This window comes from Drosophila gunungcola, unplaced genomic scaffold (genome assembly GCF_025200985.1).
Source record: "Drosophila gunungcola strain Sukarami unplaced genomic scaffold, Dgunungcola_SK_2 000001F, whole genome shotgun sequence".
Lineage (NCBI taxonomy): Eukaryota > Metazoa > Arthropoda > Insecta > Diptera > Drosophilidae > Drosophila > Drosophila gunungcola.
Window position 1 is genome coordinate 2,277,816 of NW_026453197.1, and position 23,323 is coordinate 2,301,138.

Genomic DNA, 23,323 nt, shown 5'->3' on the forward strand with positions numbered 1-23,323 from the left:
AAGCAGTTATAGTCAATTAAATAAATAACTACTAACCAGTTTTAGTCTTATTGAAACATATGTATATTCTCAAATCCAAATCAAATCCAGATTAAGCACATATTTGCAAATTATAACAGTCTTGATTCTTGTTCCATTGGGAAGTTCAATTTCATTCCCAGGAAACACAAATAATACACATGTAATTAACATATTCCAGCCTTTACTTCACCTGGAATACTCTACACACACGAGTATCACGCCAGCACACACAAACAAAACTTCATTTATGTAATCAGCCATAAAATTATACTAGCGCGAGGAACGACAACGACTCCCACCAGGCGTAATTAAATTCAATTGAAAGTAATTTCCAACAAATTGTTGTAAATTTCATTTTCGCATTTATAACACACCCAGTCCCTGCCTGATCCAGCAATCAACGACATTTAAGTGCGTGTCCTGGCGAACGGACCTGAGCTGGGCTGTCCATATGCAATTTATTTTTTACGCCAAACTGTTTGCTTTCGGTTATTAAATATTTCACGCAGCTGAGGACAGCAACCGCATCGACAGCAGAATCATCAATAACAGGGACCGCCGCATAACAATAGCCATTAAAGTTTATTCGGGCGGTCCGGGGATGGTAATTGGCCCCGCCAGAGGACCCACTGGTAAGGCAATGGAGCCGAAACAAATGTTTACTCAGCCTCCTCTTCAATTGCATACGGATTTTGGTGGGGGCATTGTATTGAATTAGTTTTCCGTCTGTGATTGGTTTGGTGAGCTTTTTGTTTATGTCCTGATTTTAAGCAACGATGCGAGTGCGTGACTCACTTGACAGCTGTGCCGAGCTTTCGGTTAACGACTGAAATAAATTTTGACAAATTAGCCTAAATTGTATTTGATGAATTATGTCGAATAAATTTCTTCCTCTTTTTGCCCATCAATTTTTCGCTTGTAATATGACTGACAGCCAAAAAGTATGCTAAAACAATTTGTTTTATGTGAGTTGTAAGAGAAGGGATGAAAGATGTTGAAGAGTCAGCCAAAATGATGGAGTGTAAAAGCGGCCAAATAAACATCCAGTTAACGATCAATAAAAAACGCATAAGCTGAAACCTGACATTTCACTAATGTTTTATGATTTTATTCGATTGCTGATAACACTTGTAGTTGTTTTTTTTTTTAAGAATTCCCTTAAACATGAAATTCAAAGCAATTTTAAGAAAGTAATCGTCTACGAACCTCATAAAATTCCTGAAAGTTGTACCTGTGAAGCGAAATTGGATGATAATTTATAGCGTTGTCAAGTTAATCTATCCATAGCTCGCTTCATACCAAGGCGATTTGATAAACAATATTATAATAATCCCTCTCTCGCATACAAAACAAGCGCCACATTCAAATGCAATTTATGTATATAAAGTATTGTAAGTTACAGTATTTAACACTATTTTTTAGTGTTTTCTTTCTCTTTCTGGTTCTGCTTACTAAAGCGATTGTTTGTTAGCTATCTATATATCCATCTCGCTCTGACATTATCAGCGGCTATCAGGGTTGGAAACTTAGCCTTTTAAAAGTTCGATATGGGTACTATTATGCGATTCTTGAATATTATTTGTGGATATTGATGCGACTTATTTCAAATATATATAAAATATTTTAGCTCTATATCAAAATAATTGTTTATAATATTTCGTTGCTTAAAAGTGGTGATAACTATTAATTTATACTGTTATTTATACTTACCCCTTAAATCATTTACCCTATTAGGTTTTGTCCGACTTTTTTCATATACATTTTTTTGTTATATGAAAAAAAATGTTTTCCTTGGAATTGTTGTCCCTTCAGGGAAATTCACTTGAACAGATAAATTTGGCTTTGCTGCTGTTTATGCCCCACATCCGTCATCACTGTTGAGACTCTTGAAAAGTTACTCCGTAGCTTTCGCGAGCGGCAACGCGACGACTTCTACTCAGTTGCCCGACGACCGCTGAGCAATTATCACGCAGGTCTTGTTTTGCGTTCTCTACAATTTGCTCACCTTTTTTATCCGGAAAAGTAAGAACTGATCAAAATGCTGCGCGTTTTGAAGACCGGCGCTTTGCTGCGAGCCCAGAGCAAGAACTTTGCGGCAGCTGTGGCTAACTATTCCGCTCTCCCACAACCCCAGACCTCGCCCGAAGTCCTCTACACCGGGGTAAGTCCAGGCCAAAATTAAAATCAAAAAACAAAAGTGAAAACAATTAAAAATAATTGTTATCGCTAACGCAATTGGAAGAACAAAATCAACAAAAAAGAAAGCATGAAACTTGTTTTTGAGTTGACCTTGGGCGGGCAACTGCAGCTGTTATCGCTCAGCGCCCCTTCTCAAGTGCTCTACATTCATGCTGTACATATGCGAAATCAAGTTTTAAGGTTTTCCAGTTTAGGTTTCCCCATCTGTGCTTAACAAAAAAAAAAATTGGCAAATCAAAGATATGCGAACCTAACGACATTCAGATCACGTACACCAAATTTTTATCGGCAGCCGTAGCAGATTGCAGGGGATTACGCTGCCTAAGCGAATCGAAAGACCGGCGACCAAAAAACTATATGTATATGGAGAGAGCAAAAACAACAAGTTCGCCGGCTATATTTGTTATTGCCGCACGCCTTTGTTGTTAATTCTGCTTCTGATTTTTGTTGTTTGCCATTCTCCCATTTCGTTGTTACGTCAGTGCAGCCCGCACAAAACAAATTTGTTTGTCGCGAATTCGGCTTCTTTAAATCTTCTCTGCCTCTTCTTTTTGGTTTTTTTTTCTGCCTCTAGGGAAATTTGCATAAACTCTTCGAATTTGCTATCTTTTTTTGTTATTTTTAGTGTCACAATTAGTGATAGCGTTCGTTACATTTAATTGAGAGAGGTTTGCGGTTAGCCAGCGAGCCAAATGAGTTTTTTGTGTCCAAATTAAGACAGCTAATTTTGCTATATGATGCTCAGATAGACAACAACAAATACCGACCCTCAACAAAACAAATATTTTACTGTGAGCTGTTCATTAAACCTTTTTTTTTTAAAATTATAAATGCTAAATTTATTTTTTAAGCCTTGTAACTTGTTACATATATGTATCTTTTTCATATTTAAAAACGAGTAAAAATATTTATTTATTGATTTGAATTTAAGGAAAATTATAACGTATTAGCAATTGAAATAGAATTCATACTCGATATATAAATTAAAGTTAATTTATACCAAACTTAATTTAGTTGGGTATTACTTACTTTGCAGGCTTTGATAGATTTTAAAGTTAGCGTTTAACTTTTTTTATGCAAAAAACATCTTACGTTCGATCTTATACTCTTCACAAACTTTCTTATCTTCTGATTCATCTAATTGTATTTGTTGCTATATTGGCTGTTTCCACTCCTTATCGCCAGTAGCCTGATTATTTTTGTGGGTCTATGCTATGAAGATAACATGGCACACTTTAATAAGACAAACTTTCTCATGGAACCAGTTTAATCGTCTAGCCAGACCCCCGAAAATATATATTTAAAAATGTACACGTGCCTTAGTCGCTGTATTTATGTTTGGCCATGTCTGACGGAAAGTTTTGTATTCGCAAGCACATTGTGAAATACTTAAGTGGATGTATGCAAAATAAAATAAAAGAAATAAAGCATTAGTGTAAACAGAATCGACTTGGGATGACGTGAGGGGTTGAGAGCTCACTTTATTTTAATTCGGTAAACGTTTCTGATTAATCGGGTTGGGGGATTGTCAGGTACACATGCTAAACTGAACAATCAGCCGTTTGCGATAGAGAAAAAACACGCACTTGCGGCTAATAATAACAACAAAACAGCATTCAAGGGCTTATCATATTGAGGAGCGGTTTTATTTGACACTTCCATAAAACGATGTAATATTAACCAAAATGCAATATGCAAGATTATGGAAATGATATGGCAATAAACTCCTTATTGCAGCTGTTTATCAACAACGAATGGCACAAGAGCAAGTCGGGCCAAACGTTTGCCACCATTAACCCAACCACAGAGCAAACCATCGCCGAAATTCAGGCCGGTGATAAGGAGGATATCGATATTGCCGTGAAAGCTGCCCGCAGTGCATTCAAGTGAGTACCAAGCTGAGATTTAATTGACTTTTTTATTTATGACCATTTTGTAATTTGTAGGTTGGGCTCTCCATGGCGTCGTATGGATGCTTCGGAACGCGGACGTTTACTCTACCGCCTGGCTGATCTAATGGAGCGCGATCAGGTCTACCTGGCCGTAAGTATGAAGAACTACAGTTTTATATATAGTCAGATATGAGGCGGCACGCCATTAACCAATGGGAGAAAAAGGCTAAATTAATTTAAATCTTTTGCGTGCTGATATGCCCAGTTGGCATATAACGTTGCTTATTACTCTTTGCTTACATTTATGAAATTATTCTTTAAGCGATTGCAATTATTTAAATCTAAGTGCAAAGCACAGCCTTTAAGTTTTGTTGTTAATATAAAAGTTGTACTTAAGTTTAAACTTGTTGCTTCCAGCATGAACAGATAGTAATGAAAACTCGTTTTAAAATTAATTGAAAAAATAATATTTGTAGTGGTTACAACTAACTTTTTATGGACCCTGCAATATAAATTGTTATTCTGGCTCATTTGAATTTGAAACCAAACGGTACCCTATAATAGGAATAACGCTGCTTGAATACTTTAACTCTTTGAATGCTATCTATATTTATTTAAATTTCTGTCAAAATTTGTAATAGATTCCAGCTGTAGATAAATGGATTTCCTTTTTCTTTCATTTTAGTTATAGAAGCTCTTATTAATTCTATATTATTTGCAGAGTTTGGAGACCCTGGACAATGGCAAGCCCTACAGCATGTCCTATAACGTGGATCTGCCGTTTTCAATCAAGAACCTGCGCTACTTCGCTGGATGGGCGGATAAGAACCATGGCAAGACCATTCCCATGGATGGAGATTTCTTCACATACACCCGTCACGAGCCCGTGGGCGTCTGCGGTCAGATCATTCCCTGGAACTTCCCCATCCTGATGATGGCCTGGAAACTGGGTCCTGCCCTGGCCACTGGCAACACTATTGTGCTGAAGCCGGCGGAGCAGACCAGCTTGACTGCCCTGTACATTGCCCAGTTGGTGAAGGAGGCTGGCTTCCCGGAGGGCGTGGTCAATGTGGTTCCTGGATTCGGAGGAGCTGGCGCTGCTCTGGCCAACCACAGTGATGTGGACAAGGTTGCCTTCACCGGATCCACCGATGTGGGCAAGCTCATCCAGCTGGCTTCGGGTAACACGAACTTGAAGCGCGTGACTCTGGAGCTGGGTGGCAAGTCGCCCAACATTATCCTGGCCGATTCCGACCTGGATTACGCCGTGGAGACCGCTCACTTTGGCCTCTTCTTCAACATGGGCCAGTGCTGCTGTGCGGGATCTCGTACTTTTGTGGAGGACAAGATCTACGATGAGTTCGTGGAGCGCAGTGCGGAGCGGGCCAAGAAGCGCACCGTGGGCAATCCCTTTGACCTGAACACCGAGCAAGGTCCCCAGGTGAACGAGGAGCAGATGGAGAAGATCCTGGGCCTGATCCAGACCGGCAAACAGCAGGGCGCCAAGCTGGTCGCCGGTGGCAGCCGTCCCGAGGGTCTGCCCGGCTACTTTGTCCAGCCCACGGTGTTTGCCGATGTCCAGGACAACATGACCATTGCCAAGGAGGAGATCTTCGGACCCGTTCAGCAGCTGATCCGCTTTAAGAAGCTGGACGAGGTGATCGAGCGGGCCAACAACTCGGACTACGGCCTGGCCGCCGCTGTTTTCACCAAGGATCTGGACAAGGCCAACTACATTGTGGGTGGTCTGCGCGCCGGAACCGTTTGGGTGAACACCTACAACGCCCTCGCTGCCCAGGCTCCGTTCGGTGGATACAAGATGTCCGGACATGGACGCGAGAACGGAGAGTACGCCCTGTCCAACTACACGGAGGTCAAGAGCGTCATCGTCAAGGTGCCCCAGAAGAACTCCTAAGAAGGATTCACGCTTTCCTCCAAGAGGGAAACCTAAAATGATTCGCCCCGTTTAGATGCTCTAAACTCCGGTGGAATCGCTTGCTTTACGATATACATCTCTATTTAAACACATGTATAGGTACATCTGTTGGATATGCTTGTCTCCGGTCAGTTTCTGTATTCTTTCCACTCGGTTAGTTCTGTTTAAGTGTACAACTCTATTTTGAAATAAAGTTTTTGAGAAAATTTTAGTTTTTAAATAAAACGTTTTATATTTTGGGATTTAATGTTGTGTATTACAAATTAATAAGAAACGATCTTTAAAGTCATAGTTTAAGTCAAAGTAAAATTGAATTTCAATTAATTTAATTCGATCAGTTTATAAAATAATATAATATATATATAAGTTTTAACGTAAGTAGTTTAAAATATGACTTGGACCAGGTAAACTATAGCCAACAAAATTACCATAACTCAATCATTGAAGCAACTTAAAATAGCTTTCATTAAAATACAGCTGTAAGGAATTTCAGGAAACCTCATTGTCAAATTGATAGCTCGTTTTCCTTCCATTTGTTTTATGTTGCCTTTTGTACAAGAGTGTTCTTATGTGTGATCCCAATGTTTGCCGATAGATTCCTGGCTTTGTTTATGGCACACTCTGAACTGAATGTCATTATTTTGCTTATCCGACAACACCAAGATAAAGCAAACACACACATCCAGATACTTCCTCACACAGCTTACACTGCACAAAACATTGTTATTTTTAGCATGAAGCCAAAAGCAATGGGAAAAAGTGAGCAGCAAGCACACGGAGCTCGGATAACTAGCTCGTCCATCTAGGAGAAATAAGCTTACATTTATTTGCATTTATTGGCATTTTCCATCGTTTTGTTTAAGCCCAGAATGCCTGTGTTTGTGTTGTTCTGTATCTATGTGTGCATAGCTGGGGGACTAGGACACACATCAGGACACACCAGCACTTACACAGACACAGCAGGTCGTCTTTCATCCGACATCATCGCAAAAAGGAAAAGTTGTCCATTAGATTGGACAGCAGCTGAGCGTGTCAAGTGCTTTGCGGTTAGTGCAAAACTTTTTCCCTTATTTTCCACTTTGCCGTTTTCGAAATTGAATAACCGCATTTGTATGCAATTTATTTAAAATTTGTATTTCAATTTTTACGTTGACCATAGGTCAAAGTGCAAATGGATTTTTGTTTTGTTTACTGGGACTGAGGTTGGCATTCAATTTTTAAATAGCTTTTTGCAGCGAATAGATCGATATTTTGAGAACAGTTCCATGAGTGTTGAACTTATGAGCTTATATTTTTAAAATTTACTTTACTCCAATAAAAAATAAATGTTGTATGCCATGTGCATGCCTTTCACACATAATTCGTTTTAAAGTAAAGCACACGGTCGACATAACATAAAATTCAAAGGTAAATTTAATCTTTTTCTTATTTCAATATTTTATTGGTATTTCTTCATTTTAGCTGTCAGCTTGTAGGTATCTAGATTTAGAAACTATATAACACTATTTATCGTGTTTAATTTATTATTTCATATCTTCTTGTATTTATCTGAAATTAAATTTTATTTTGTAAGCCGTTTGCACACACGCAACACATTTAACACATTCGATTTGCATCCTTTTCCATACTAATCCATTTTTATTTTTACCTCCTGTATTCAGGAATTTAGAACCAATTTTTGAGACCAGTTATTTTAAATTGGTTTTAGCTTTATACGTATTCAAGAACGAAAACCAAAATAAAAAAAGCGAGCAAAAAGCACTATGGAGAAAGTCTGGAAAAACTGTTAAAATTGCAAATGATCCATGGGCAATTTTAATACCCCAAATGGCAGGTGGCCAACACGAAAAAAGGCGACTAACAGGGCCAGCAAAGGACTTCAGTTAGGATGGGGTATTATGGGAAAAGGAATGATGATTGCCAAAAGCGCAGCCGTGCGCATTGAGGCGCGTGCACAGGTGCGCTCGAGCGTTGTAGTTCTTAGTTCAGGCTCGAATGCGAGGGCATAATTGAAAATCATTTTTCAACGGACTTAATGTTCAGCCAGCAATTTTATAAACTGCCAACCGTACTTTAATTATCCTGCCAGACCAAAACTATAATTCAGCATTTGCCCACCGTTGCGAAAGCCGCCAAAAGGGAGCCACCCAAAAATCAACTATACGCTACGTTGGCCAATTTGCAGTCACTTTTTTTCAGTCCGGCAATTTAAGTTTATCTCTGTGTCTACACTCGATTACATTGTTATATTCAGCGACTGAAGGGACTGCCAAGAAGGGAATCAAGGGGAGCAAATTCAGAAGAAAAGTAACTGTTCCCACTGGGACATCGCAGAGATGCCAGCACTTTGATCATTAGCCGGAAAATGGCCATGGACACGGTGCAGATAAGCCAATAGGGCAAATAAAAAATAAGGCAAGAGGAACAAAAAGAGGGTACAGAATCAGAAGGCGGGTAAACAAAAAGCTTAACAAGTATTAACAGTGTAACCCAGATCAAAATGATTTCAGCCCAAAATTATGCAACGATGTTTTCACCGTCCATAAATGCGTTAAAATCGCTCGGGAAACGCGAGAAAACCGCCAGTACTCATAAGTGAAAAATCAAATTGGGTTCAACACACTCACTCACGCAACTGCAACGCACTTAACCCAAATAAAGTGCCTACGATCCAGTTTCATACCAGATGTGTCAGCATATTGGCCCTCCCAATCTCCCTCAGCCAGTCCTTCAATTTCCCTTCGTCGTTGGCCTATTACCTCCGTTAAGCAGGCTAAATGCTCTCACAGACACATTTCCATTTTATGGTCGTAATGCGATTTACTCACAGTGGTATAAAAGGGATAAGAAGTGGAGAAATTGGTGAAGAGACCCCATTAATATGAAATTAATCGAAATTTAAGACCAAGTATGGTATATATAAATTTTCACTAAAATAAATGATAATCGACATATTAATATTTAAATTTAATCGTTTTGCCTTTATTGTGATATTTATTTTATGCTTAAAATTACACATTAAAAAAAAATTGTACATAATTTATTTCTTTGATCTGCCTTTTAATTCTTATTGAATTAAAGGTCAAATTGATTGCCTAATTTAAGAAATATTTAAACGATTAAAAATTAAGACCAAAAATCAGGAGGGTTTTTAAAAATAACTGATCCACGTGTGCAACAACATCGATTGATTGTTCTGTTTTAAACTCTTTAATTGACCTAACCTCTACCAAAATCAACCCAGTAATTAAAAATTCAACATACCCCGCATTTGTTGGCTTTGGTCGCCGCAAATGCCATCGATTTTCACGCCATCAACGTCAATAGCATGAAAATGCGCAAAAATGCTGTTGCAGTCAATAAGGTGGAACTCTGCAGTCCTGCAACACCAGCCGCATTTTGATGCAACGGGGACAGCAGCAAAAACTGCTGCAACAAAAGTGAAAACGATGATGGCTTTGATGCCACTTCAAATGGAAATGCCCCCATGCATCATCCTCCCGTTCGGCAACGGGTTCGTCTGGCTCTAAGAACCCGCCGACTGTTGCGGGCCTTTTGTTGTTTGCCGAATGCAATGCCATTTCCGTGTCCGCCCCCGGCCACGCCTCCAGTTACACATGTCGCACACGAACGCGGCAACATCAGAGTACCCTGTACCCACAAATTGAAGATGCTCTTTGATTCGATACGCTTATTGACAATATCTTAAAAGTAAAATTTTCACACACACAATCGTTGCAGACATTAAAGTTGACTTATAAAGCTTAAAGAAATCAGATAACTTTAAAGATCTAACTAATTTTAATTAAATTAATTCATTCGAAAAAATATATCCAATACGCCAAAAGTAGCAGCATATATTAAAAATAAACTAAGCTCTAAAAACAACAGTCAAAAGTTCCTTATAACGGCAAAATAAATATTATTTTACTTAGAACAAAATCTGTCAAAAGAAAAGTTTTTTTCCTCACCTTGACCCATTTTAACCATCAAGCTACAGATCGGCTTTAGTATGAGCTATGTCAGTGGGTTTATAAGGATAAGCAAGGTACGAGGTATCTGGCTGTCGGAAAAGGGATTAATGCCTTCTGTCTTGTTCGCCCTGCCTGTGGCCCCCGTCAATCATTTTTTGTTTGCCGCGCTAGTCCGGAAATGTGCATAAAGTGGAAGTGTATGGCGCATTGGCGTGAGAAGAGCCATTGATGGGATGGTATACCTATACCCCTACCCCTTCTGACCCCCACACAATCTTTCGGGCATGCCGGAGGCGTCACAAAAGCCAGACGCAGACGCTGGCGAGGTTGATGAGTTGCCTGGCATTGCATCGCTATCGCCATCGCTCTTGGCTATTAACTTGCTCAAATATTTGCTCAGGCAGCCCCGTTGCACTAGACGCTAAAAACAGCAAACATGGCCAACACAAAGCAAACAACGGTCGGGCTTTTAGAGGAGGCAAAAATGAGCGATAACGTGGAAGGAAAATGTCCTTTTGTGGCAACAGTGGGCCAACAACATAGCCACATCACAGCTTCAAAGGAACACATCGTTTTTGTTGCTGAGTACAAGCCGAAACCACTTAGAATCTGCAAAAGTGTTTATGGCTTGCATTAAAGTTTAACAAAAATTACCCAGTACCATTTGCATTATATTTTATGTAGTTTTATAATTTGGCTACAAAATTTGGGCATGATAAAATACTTATGGCAGCCACTTGGGAAACTTTTGCTATAGGATTTTATATAAGCACAGTTCTTGTTTAATTTGTAAAGATTGCTTGTTATACTCATACATTAATTACTTTATCATGAAATCGTTTTTGAGTAAGAATATATAACTCCGTACACATAGGAATGCTATACATATTATTTATTCGGTTTTTTTTCTAGCCCCGTTTAAGCACAGTAACAAAATAGCATTAAAATGTCTTATTTCACTCCAGTACATTAAAATATTTTTAAAAAGCTTAAAGAGGCTCTTACGCACAATTGCAAATAAAGCAGCGCCCGAGTTTTCTTTATTAGGGACTGCCGACGAAACAAATTTAGTCATAACTTCTAATGCCCCCCATCACCTAGACGAAACAACATTGAAATATATGAAGACTTTCTCCTTTAGCAACAGGACCCCAGCCCCCGGGGAGACCTTTGTGCGCTGATTGTAAAACCCTTTTTAATTAACTCGCACAAACTCGCGAACAAAACGCGTTTGCGAGTCACAAAGTAACACCAGCGTCCCGAGCCAAAACGCGTTTGCCATCCATTTTTATTTGGCTTTACCAGAGGCTGGAAAAGTCCTGGCTCGAACAGATATTTCCTGCGCAGCCCTCTCATCCACTATGCCGTACATTTCTGGGTTTGTTTTTCCTCCCCCGCTTCGGCAAGACCCCGCGTCCACATCCTTATCCACAGCCCCTCAGCTTTACAAATTGTATTTCAACGGTTTCGCGCTTCATTAAAATTGCTGTTAAAATAACACACGCACACGCGGCGCGGGAAGGAAGCGGAAGTCCTTGCACAAGGACGCATAGAAATAGCAAGATATACTCGTGTGTGTGCACAGAGAAAAAATTTAGCATTATCCGCTTTGTTTGGTTCTTAAAACCATTTTTTTTTTTTAATTTTATTGGCACAACATTTTTTAATCTACTTAAAAGTTTAATAAATTGTATTTAGCAATTTAAAAATATACTTTGATAAATTATGCCATTTTGGAATGCCAAAATAAAATCGTTTTAATGGAAAAATCTAAAAATTTATGATTTGGTTATTATATTTTTTTCTGTGCAGGACTGTGTTTGTAAGCGTGTGCCAGCTGACAAGGCTTACAATATGATTTTGTGGTTCTGTTCATTTTTTGTGAGCTTGGTCTTGCTTGTTGCTGTTGTTCTGCTTTGAGTTAAAAAAATTGTTCCCCGCATATAAACGAACCATTCAACGCACTCGAGCACACACACAGACACTCATGAGCGGTAAAGTTAACCCATAAGTTGAGATGGTTTCTTTTTTCTTTGTGAATTTTTGAATTGAGGCACTGAATTCAGTTTCATGCAGCTAGTTTATAGAGTTTATTCAACTGTGGAACAAGCATATGCCGCAACTTTTAGAAGTCTAAGATATCTGAATCTGTTAAAGAAAGTTAGACAAATTAATTGAGAGCAGTTAGACTGAGCTTTATATATTTCGTCTAATGTAAAACTGTCGAATGGCAGGAATATTCCAAATATATTGGTTGGATTTAACAGAGTCAATTTACTAAGAATTAATGGTTTCGATCGGCCCAAATTTCAACAACTTGGTAACATCGTTAATATACCCTTGCAGAGGGTATTATAATTTTAGTCAGGAGTTTGCAACGCAGTGAAGGAGACATTTCCGACCCTATAAAGTGTATATATTCTTGATCAGCATCGATCTAGCCATGTCCGTCTGTCCGTCCGTCTGTCCGTCCGTTTCTACGCAAAATAGTCTCTCAGTTTTAAAGCTATCTGCATTAAACTTTCCCAAAAGTTGTCTTTCTATTGCAGGTAGTATAAAATTTGTAACGAGCCGGATCGGACGACTATAGCTCCCATAGGAACAATCGGAAAAAAAATATAAAAAAAATTATAACTTCCCTTTTTTTAAAATTTTCTTTAGTTCTTTGACATATAATAATGTTTAAATATTTCAGAATTACGGTTTAAATTTTATCGAAATCGGACTACTATATCATATAACTCCCATAGGAACAATCGGAGAAATACATAAAAAAAACTTTGCTGTTTCTTAATTTTTTCTTTTAGTTCTTCGACATATAGTAATCGTTAAATATTTCAGAATTATGGTTTAAATTTCATCAAAATCAGACGACTATATCTTATAGCTCCCATAGAAACAATAAAAATATTTAAAAACAATTTTTAACTTTTCTTTTGTAATTTTTTTTTAATTCTTTTTGACTTATTAATAATTTGACAGTTCAGAATTACGCTTTTAATTTTATTTTATTATTGCCATAGGAACTATCGAATAATTAAGCTGCAAATCATCATAGCTTTAATGTTTCTTGTTAGTATATGTATTTAATATTTTAACTTTATATTCAAACAAAAAGGGGTGTGCTAGTGTTGATGCATAGAAAGAGTTGAAAAATGATTTTTGAAATAAAAATCTGTGCCCTTAAAGACTATTGACATTTAAACGTTTTTGAAATGTTTCAAATAGCATTTTTTATGCAAATTAATAACAATTTGTGGTAACGAAAAAAGGGGTTATATCAACAACAGTTTCTGTCATGAATAAGTTATTAGCTGCTAATTTTATAAACGATTAATAAAAATTTTTCTTAATAAAAATAAAATAGAAAGAGAAAACAGATTGATTTCAAAAATGTACACTAAAGAAAAAAACCAGAAGACTTTAAATATTCGTTTAAGAATATTAGCCAATTTAAGCATTTTGCCTTGAAATTCTTTTAATGCGCCTAGCCCTCAAAATATACCCGCCAGGAAAAGTGTCACTAAATCTCACACCTCGACACCCAGAAGGGTTAAAGAGGGCAATATTTTAGCGGTTTTTTTTTAGGCCATAGGCGGTATTCGTTTTCGTAGCGTTTTCATTGTTTATTTATTTTATGGCCCTTTTTTCTGCTGAAGTTTCAAAAAAGAAAGAACACCGAAACAAACAAAAAAAAACAAAAATGTTTTCCAATTTTGTGGCACCATCAGACAGAGGAGATCTCGATGAACGCCTGACTGAGTGACAACAACAGCGGTGGAAAGTATATATAGGAGTTAAGGGCGGCAGATGATTGGATGGAAGACGGAAATTCGGGTCTGACCGAGTATATTAAAAGCCAAAAAGTTAATGAAGCGTTAGGCGCTGCAGACGAAGCCGCAATAAAGCGGTCCAAACACATAAAACAGCAAAAGAGCAGGAAATTTATTTATTACTTAGCTGTTTCCGCCCCGGCCACGTTCCTTAACTTGGCTATTTAAACAAAAACAAAAAACAATCCGAGAAGCATTTCAAGTCGCTACTTCAACTTTTTTCGTTCTTCTGTTAAGACACGCGCAGCTGTTGATTTTAAATTGTGGTTGGCTCCTTGTTGCCTGTGGTTTTGTCAGCTTTTCCAGCGTTTCCCGCTTTTTCCGCTTTTTTCGCACCGTCGTTTGAGAGTCCTTTGTTCCCCTGTGTGTGTGCAAGTGTGTGTATGCGACGCGGAAGGACTCGCTTTGGGCCATTGTCTTTGTCACTTGGCTCTAAGCGGCTACTTGAGCAGTGAAACCGGCACGAGCATTTGCATTTCACTTCTGCTTTCACTTATACTTTTTTTTTATTTTTGTTCGGGTGTTGGCTTTCTTTACTTGTGCTGCAGCAAATGCCGCAGAATGCTTGTCAGCAATTTGTCATCCTCCAAAGCGTCCTTCCACTTATTTGTTCCGCTTTGCAGCAGCACGACAATAAGTCAATTTTATAGGTGTCCTGAGGTAAAGTTGAATAACAATTGAAAAGCAGTTCATCCGAGTCAATATCAAAGATAATTTGCAAATTAAAAGTAAAAGAATGTGATTATACGAACATTTTTGTGGAACTATTGTAGAAAATCCCGGTAGTGTGTAAGTGTTAATATTTTTTTTGCCAAAATACCATTACGGTAATAAAATGCTTACAACCAAAAACACTTAGCTTAAGCCAATAAACAAATTAAAGCTTTGAAGATAATATAAATGAGAAGAAATCAGCATTCATCTTCTATTGTGAGTACAAGAGCAAAACCCTGTGATGGTTGACGTTGCAGCCCGCTTTATTTATTGACTGTTAAACTTTTCATTAGCCATTTCGTTTAATTCGCACACAATGGCATGAGATTGAAGAGGGCACCAAGGGTAGAGAATGCTGGGCAAATTCCAACAATGGCGAGGAGAAAATGGCAGCGGAAATACGCAGCATCACAAACAAACAACCAGCGGCACTAAGTATAGTGTATTTGTGTTGAAAGGCAACCACAGTGGCAGCTTTATTGCCTGTGTGTGTGTGTGTGTGTGTGTGTGTGCTTGCCAATGTGTGCGTGAATCAAAGATACAATCAGTGTGCAATTGTCTGCGTTGATGAGCAGCAGGATCCGGGAGTCGCCCATACTTAAACCGACCAATTCCCAAGCCATTGCCCATACAATATTTGCTCTGCTCAGCTCCCTGCTCTCTTTTTATGTCAAAAAATGCCGCGTAATCACAATGATAATCATCACACATCCAAATACCAAGGGAAACTTGACGAAATACATAGAATTTATATTATTATTGTGCAAAATAAAAAGCTTTTCATGCTCGCCATGATTGGGAATTTAGTTGAAAGACTTAGATGAAAGCGAGGAACCAAATTCAATAACAATCGGAATTTGTAATAAATGTAATACACAACAGTTTATATATTTATTGTCGAAGTAAAATTGCAAAATAATTACTTTTGCATTTAAGGTAATGCAATTTATCCGTATTGATTTTTAAATCATCTGACTCTCTTTTTTTAGTCATAACACATCCATACGTTAATACAATTTTAGAATTGCTTGTGTATGCGGTAAATAACAAACAAACAATGTTAAAAACAAGATAGGGCGCAAGATTCGGCAAGTCAAAGTTTATATACCCTTGCAACTATTTCAAACATTAAACATTCTTTAAATCAGAAATATTACGGTTTAATGCATATACGGGTGGATCGTTCCTATGGCAGCTATATAACATCGTTGTCCAATTTTAATAAAAAAGAATGACTTACCAAATCACTTGATCAAAAAATTAATAAAAAGTCACAGTAACATTAAGGAAAAACAAAAATGTCCCACGCAATTTATATATATATATACATATATACCAAGATTATCTGAACACCTATGAATTCTGAATTTTACAACAAAGAAAAGGTAAAATAAGCACATAAACCTAACAACACCTAACAACAAGTGTTCAAAAAACTGAAATCCAGAATTCAAATTTCCGACAAAAACAATGTGATATATAAATTCAATACAAAGTAGTTTTTATAGTTTAAGGAAAAAAGTATAGGCTCAACAGAACTAAATTTAAATGTATGTTCTTTTTTTTTAATAATATATTAAATTCGATTTATAATCTAGCCATTCTGGTATTAGTTAATCTTTCGCTGTCATTAACAGAACAAAAGCAACAAATGCTCAATCAATTAACAATTAATTATTTTCGTTTGAGCACAACTGCGTTTATTAAAACATATATGCATTTATATTTTTCAGAATTGAAATGAGCATGCTAGCTATTTGTAAGCCATAATCAACTATTCAATTGATGTGTAAAATTGGTAAAGCTATTGATTTACAACCTGAAAGAAAATCAGTCGAATATCATCATTAATTCGATTCCGTATCCAATGTGTTTATATATGTAAATTCTGCGGACATAGCATTCAATATGGACAGTACACAATAGGGGTCATACACTATTCTTGTTGCAAAATTCTGAATGATTTTTACTCGGATTTTCTTGTTTTGTACAACCTAATAGAACTTAACCTGCTTTCGTGGCCCTCAAGTTTTTTAAGCGCATTTTCTTGGCGTTACGTTAAGGGCGACAACTTTTGGAGAAGCTTGGGAAAAAAGCAAACAACTTACAGCAAAATACACTCGCACTGCAATGTATTCTATTTAACGCTAACACGAACAATGCTTGTATGTCTGTGCATGTATTATTTGTGCTAAAAACGTCGGCGAACTGACAGCGTGATGCCAGTCAGCCAGCAGTGGCCCGCATAAGTATGCTACAATAGTATCTGTAGTCTAGAAGGATACTAACGCACACACACAAACACACACCAACGGAGAGCAGACAGGACTTAAACAACCATTCGAGTAGTGTGACATATTACAACACCCCCTCCCGACCCATTTTGGGGGCCTTTAAGCGAAACTGAACCGAAGCTTTCATCCATTAAATGCGAAATGTCGGTAAAAGATTTATATATATTTTTGTACAGGGATAGCAGGCGATTTTGGAAGCTGCCATCTGAAAAAAAAATTAAATCAAAATTTAGTTTTTAAAATACACTTTACTAGGTATATAAGGCAACACATTGTGTGTACCAACATATTGTGTACTATAAATTTAACCTGTATTTTCCATTCTTGTTTTAATTTGTATCTTAGCATAAAAATAATATTGGTTTAGTTAAACATGCATACATGTACCATAGTCTTGCTCCCTTTTGCATATTTTTAATTCGAATTTTTTTGCTAGGCATTAAATGTTTACACAAGTACAATATTTCTTTTAACTGGTCTACCCACAAACGGCCTGATGATACCACATTCAAGCGATTCTTTGTATTCCATTTTTTTTAAGAAATGTGTCAGCTTATTGTTCTTGCCTTATATGCGTGGTGGTTTTGAAACTGGTTGAATGCATTTAGCCACAATTTTCTACTTTCTGTTTATATTTCATTCTCTTTTTTGTGGTCACTGCTGCGGTTTGTGGAAAAAAACACACAGCAATATAGAATTTATACCATAATGATGGAAGTGCAATTGCATTGTTAATTTAGCAAAGTGCGGTTAACCGAGCGGACAAAATATGTTGGCAGCAATAAAATTAACCCGTTTTGTTCGGGTCAAAGTGGTTTCAAAAACATGGTTCAGCGACTGACAAAAAAATGGCTTAAAATTTGTTCAATTGTAATTGAAAACAAGAAAGGAAGCAAGCTTCGGCAAGCCGAAGTTCATATACCCTTGCAGCTATTGCAAAAATTAAATATTCTTGAAAACATTAAAATTATTATATACTTGCGTTTATGTTTAAAATCATTGAAGCTATGATGATTTGCAGCTCAGTTATTCGATAGTTCCTATGGCAGCTATATAATACGTTTTCCGATTTTAATAAAATTGGTTTTAATTTTACGGTTTTGCAGTTCTTAACTTTCAAATTATTAATAATTCAAAGAGAATTACAAAACAAAAAAAATTAAATCTTTAAAAGAAAATTTTTTATTATTTTTATTGTTCTCATGGGAGCTTTATGTCATAGTCGTCCGATTTTGATGAAATTTAAACAGTAATTCTGAAATAGTTAACCATTACTATATGTCGAAAAACTAAAAAAAAAATTAAAAAACAGCAAAGTTATAATTTTTTCATTTATTATTCTGGTTGTTCCTATGGGATCTATATGCTATAGTCGTCCGATCCGGCTCGGACGGACAGACGGACGGACAGACGGACGGACGGACAGACGGACCGACAGACGGGCGGACAGACGGACAGACGGACGGACAGACAGACAGACGGACGGACGGACAGACGGACGGACATGGCTAGATCTACTCTCCTAGTGATGCTGATCAAGAATATATATATTTTATTGGGTCGGAAACGTCTCCTTCACTGCGTTGCAAACTTCTGACTGAAATTATAACACCCTCTGCAAGGGTATAATTACACGAAAAAAACTTTCCATTCTGGGAGACTTGTGTTGTTCACTTTTGTACACTATGCCCAAAACAGAAATACCGAGAAGAGTAACCGAAAAATGTAGTGGGAATTTTTGCTTAATCGGCGCTCTCACATTGCCCATTAACGGAATCATAAATTATTAACTAGGCACGAAAATCTGCAGCTGGATAAATGCTCTCAGCCAGAAAAGTGCGCTCATGCAAACAAGGGCCCAAGTCGAGGGAGGCTTTCATGAATCCCCAAAAAAGCACAGCCACACACGACGATGAAGATGATGATGATGATGATGATGATGATGAAGATGATGATGATGATGATGATGATGATGATGATGATGATGATGATGATGATGATGATGATGATGATGATGATGATGATGATGATGATGGGCCCGATGACGATGCTGATAATGGAGCTTACAACTCAAAGCCAGAGCACAGTTATTTACATTAAAGTACATACGGAAACACAGGCCGAAAACTGAACCACACACACAGACGAGAGTCAACATTTCCGGTTGTAACACAAATCGTGAACCATTTTACTTGTTCTATTCTGTTTTTCTTATTTTTTCCCTTTCATATTGTTGGCTAGGATAACAGACTCCGTATCGCTTCCATTGTTTTGCCAAGCGTAATCACAACAGTGCCCAAATAATGACGGAAATACATGGAACTATCCTGCCCAAATATCCTGTTTAACAAAAACACAGTGTCGATAGCCGAAGTGTGCGAAATGGGATTGAAAGTGAGTGTGTGTTTCTATGGCCACACAAATATGGCGAATATATTAAATCAACAGGATGTGCTACGTGATTTCGCAAAAGCATAAACAAAAGCCCCCACTTATGCCGCAGAAGCATGAAAACTTCAGCCAAATAGCTATAAATGAAATATAAATAAATTTTAAGCACAAGAAAGATAATATTTTGCTTTATATTTAAATTTCTTTTCAGTGGGTTATTAATTTAAAAAAATATTCCCGTTTTCAAATTTAAATGAAATGATTTGCCCCTAAAAACAAAGTCAAAAACAATATTCCGTTTTTTAAACGCACAAAAGCTTTATAAAAAAAACTAATTCCAACTTTTCGTTTTTAATTGATGTCTTAAATTTAGTTTTACTTTTTAAATCATTTTTTGTATAAGCAAACTAACATTACTTTTAAAATCTTACCTTATTCCGCCCACATTGAGTATAATCCGATTTTCGCCATCCATGTTGCAGGCAACAGTTGTGGCAACAGCAGCCGCATGCCAAACTAATTCTTTGACGGCTCGCCAGAAAATCGAACAAAAACTTCGACACCACTCGATTGGCTTTCACGAGTTGTAAACTTTAGATTCGTACCGAAAGCTGGCACACACATATACGAACACCTGGGCACTCGCGCTCCCCACGGCGTATGAGCAATCTGCAGCCTCAGGCGAGACTTTTTAATTAGACTTGGGCGCAGGTTGCACTTCCTCCTCCTTCTTCCTTGGTTCTTCAGCACTCCCAGCTGAGTTTGTTCTGCACTTGCATTTGGTGGCTTTGGGTTTATGGTTTTAGCTTTCCCTACCTTCTCCTTCCATCGTCCTTTTCCCACTTCTGGCTCTCGGCGCCTCGTTTGTCCTTTGGCTGAAAATAAAATGGAAACAAAATATATTCCAAGGACTTTAGTAGAGTAATATGCAAACCGAGATTGGGTTAATATCTGTGCAGTAATGCGTTGTATGCCCTTAAGATACATGTTCATGTATACGAACAGAAAATACTGTACATGTGTATACAAATACTTGAGGAAATCCCAGTTGAGCAAAAGTGCGCCAGCGTCGAAACTATTTTCCTTTGACAAACTCAAATTTAATTAGATATTTTAAGTGGAATGCATTTCTGAAGTATTTCTTCAAGGCAAGAGCCATCATAGTTAAACTATAATTGGAATTTTTGTTGCAAAGAAAATGTTGCTATATTAATAAGAAGATGTCGACAGAACCTGACTAAATAATTGCAACTACCAGTCGTCAAGGATCCCCCAAAATTAAACTTTATCAAAACGAAAATTAATTGCACTCAGTTAACTGAGGTAAATTTAAAATAAAAATATAAATATTGTAAATAGCACGAAAAAATAAAAAATACTATAACAAAACATAAGTCCCTTAATATTTTTAAAATGATATAAGCGAAAATCCTTCGTATAATAAAAAATACGACTCATCGTTTCACTTTGTAAAATCAAACAGGGAGTAGAGGCCGCTGAAAAGACTGGCGGAAATAACGCATACGCTACGTAAGCCCCAGAAGGCAAAAAACGGAATGAATTTGAGAATATTTTCAATAGTACGAATGAAGCGAAAATACAATGCAAAGAGAAAAGCGAAAGTTTTCGTTCAAGGAAAGCGTTGTGCCTCGTCACTGCGGCAGTTTTATGGCCCAATGATGTGGCCAGATATGGAGACAGACCTGCATTGGGAATTCCTATATATACATACGCTTCAACGCTTCCCTTTTTGTCTCCAAGTCGCTTTGGCTGAGTATGCAAATTTTTTACTTGGCCGCACCTTAGCAGCATTTGGGCCAGGACTCGGGAGGAGTAAGCCGGGGCCATGTGTTCGCTGTCAAAATGACAAAATGTTGGTTAAACGGAAGCAGGAGACGAGGCAACAGGGCAGAGGTAGCGACAAGACCACTCCACCGATCAACTGACTGAGTGACTGACTATATAAAAAGGACACTCGGCAGAAAAGGAAATACGGCTTGCAGTCAGAATGAGATTCCGAGTGAGCAGCTGGGCCAGCATCAAGTGCGTCATCAATCTCTGCGGCGTTTAGAGAGACTTTCCATTCATTAAGTGGCTGCCTCCGCCGAGGATTGACAGGAGCAGGTCCTTGTCGCTGAGTGCTTTCAGTTCGCGCTTTGTCTTTGGGCTCCTCCGTCCTTCCACTTCCACTTCACGGCTGCACCGCCTGCTAGTGGCACTTCTCAGTCTTCAGCCAACTCCCCCGAAATCAATCACTTGCTCAGTGAGGCCCAGCATGTTCGAGGATGGGCCCTATCAAGTCTCTCGGTCGATTCCCTTAGAGTCTCATGCGCCAATGTGTGCAAAAGTGAATAATAAGTTTTTGCCAATTTTGTGCTGTGATGGAAGCGATTTGTTTAAATGCCTTCGGGGTTGTCAACTCTTGTTCAGCTGCGGTTTTGACAAGCAAGCGGCAACTGAGAAATTTCCCCGGTTAGAAAATCTTTGCTTTATTTTAAAGACAACGTTTTAAGTTAAGCTTCTTTAATTTTTTAAATTTTGGTATATGTATATATTGTACTTAAATGTCTGATAATATGTTTATTATTAATTATTTATTTTATTATTTATTAATTCAATCTATTGTCTAGTAATAATGTCTAAGTTATATATATTATTACATAATTTACATATTGCACATAAAAACACATTGAATAAATGCATGGTTTCCTTTAAAATCTTTTGCATTTTCAATTATCTGTGTGTAATTTAACTTCGCTCATGCAGACATTATTTATGAGGCCAGTATAAATAAATGGCCGGAATTAATTGAATGTTTGCAATACACGAAATACCCATTTTAATTGCATAAACGCCACGTCTCTCATACGCCACATTAACCAAACTGGGAAAGGAACCGCCTTGAAAAAAGACAATAAAAATCCGGCTAAAACATAGCAATGAAAATGGACGCAGATAACGCTGACTTGGAGTCGGAATTCGAATCAGATTCCTGGTGTGGGCTTGTGCCAGCGAAAAAAAAAGGAAAATCCGAAACAATGCTACCCACAGCCCAATCGAAAAATGCAGCAAAGTCACTTCGAAATGGGAAAGGGAAAAGGAAAACTTTTCTGAAAACAAAACTACGGCGAAACTAAATAGAAAAAGTTTCGGGTCAAACAAAACGTTTCCCTTTCGCTGCAGCGAAATAATGTGCAAATGAAGAGTGCAGCAAATGGCAACACACAGAGCCATAAATCGAGTTGAGTTTTCCTTGTAAATTAGAGATGCATGTAGCCAACGATGCTGGTGATGATGGCGAAAATCAATGCCCAGGAAGCGGGCTCCTCCGGCGTCGCGGGAAAAGCACTGCGAACAAGGTCAGCCCGGCCATTGTCCAATTGTCCAGAGCGGAAACAACCAGCGCCAAGAGCCAACCAAGAGCTGGAGGCGAGATGGCGGGCACAAAGTTCTGCGAAAGACAGAGCACCTCCTTTTCCTGCCTGATATCGAAAAAAAAACTTAAAGACTTAAAGGGTCATGTCTGGATTACCCTTACCCTTATTGGAAAATGTATCTTACAATTACAAATCAGCATTCTAAAACTTTGAACATTAAAAAGTAAATATAAATATCATAATGTACACATAAAATTAGAAATTAATAAGCTACTGTTGAATTAACAGTAGAACATTAAAAAGTAAATATAAATATCATAATGTACACATAAAATTAGAAATTAATAAGCTACTGTTGAATTAAATCGGGCAAAATGTATTTTTTTAAGGTCCATGTTTTAAGCTTCACATTTCAGAAACATTGACAAGATTGTAACATTGAAAACATTTTTTTATAAAACTGCACAAATTTCTTTGCATAGAATAAGCGGTTGCTATTGAGGTTTCAAATAAATTATTTCTAACATTTTTATATTTGAATACAAGTCAAAAATATTCAAACTCAATTTACTTAGTTTATTTACTTTTGTTGGTTAAGAAACACCAATTTTAAAAATTGACAGGGTAGTGGGTATACAAAAACTTATTGTAAAACTTGTAAAAAATGAGAAGAAAACTCTATCTGACTGTGT

General features: G+C 37.5%; 2 protein-coding genes across 7 annotated transcripts in view; one reads left to right on the forward strand and one right to left on the reverse strand.

Annotated features, from left to right (window-relative positions):
• The window catches only part of LOC128261339 (potassium voltage-gated channel protein Shaw), a 48,114-nt gene that overhangs the window by 18,213 nt on the left and 6,578 nt on the right, over window positions 1–23,323 (reverse strand). For all 6 annotated transcript variants that reach the window (XM_052994992.1, XM_052994994.1, XM_052994993.1 and 3 more), the window contains exon 2: window positions 19,686–20,129. In XM_052994992.1, coding sequence (XP_052850952.1) covers window positions 19,686–19,729 — 44 coding nt within the window. In that variant the 5' untranslated portion in view covers window positions 19,730–20,129. The remainder of the gene's footprint in view (window positions 1–19,685; window positions 20,130–23,323) is intronic.
• LOC128261340 (aldehyde dehydrogenase, mitochondrial) lies at window positions 1,931–6,273 on the forward strand. Its single transcript, XM_052994998.1, has 4 exons — window positions 1,931–2,182; window positions 3,958–4,106; window positions 4,167–4,263; window positions 4,834–6,273. Exons 1-4 carry the CDS (start codon window positions 2,060–2,062, stop codon window positions 6,025–6,027), a joined length of 1,563 nt encoding a protein of 520 aa, XP_052850958.1. The 5' UTR covers window positions 1,931–2,059; the 3' UTR covers window positions 6,028–6,273.

What these genes read in the sequence shown, in the direction of transcription:
- LOC128261340 (XM_052994998.1), top strand. Translation starts at nt 2,060, where the DNA reads ATGCTGCGCGTTTTGAAGACCGGCGCTTTGCTGCGAGCCCAGAGCAAG. An exon ending in CCGAAGTCCTCTACACCGGG is followed by an intron (nt 2,183 to 3,957) that starts GTAAGTCCAGGC and finishes TCCTTATTGCAG; the next exon opens with CTGTTTATCAACAACGAATG. An exon ending in GCTGCCCGCAGTGCATTCAA is followed by an intron (nt 4,107 to 4,166) that starts GTGAGTACCAAG and finishes TGTAATTTGTAG; the next exon opens with GTTGGGCTCTCCATGGCGTC.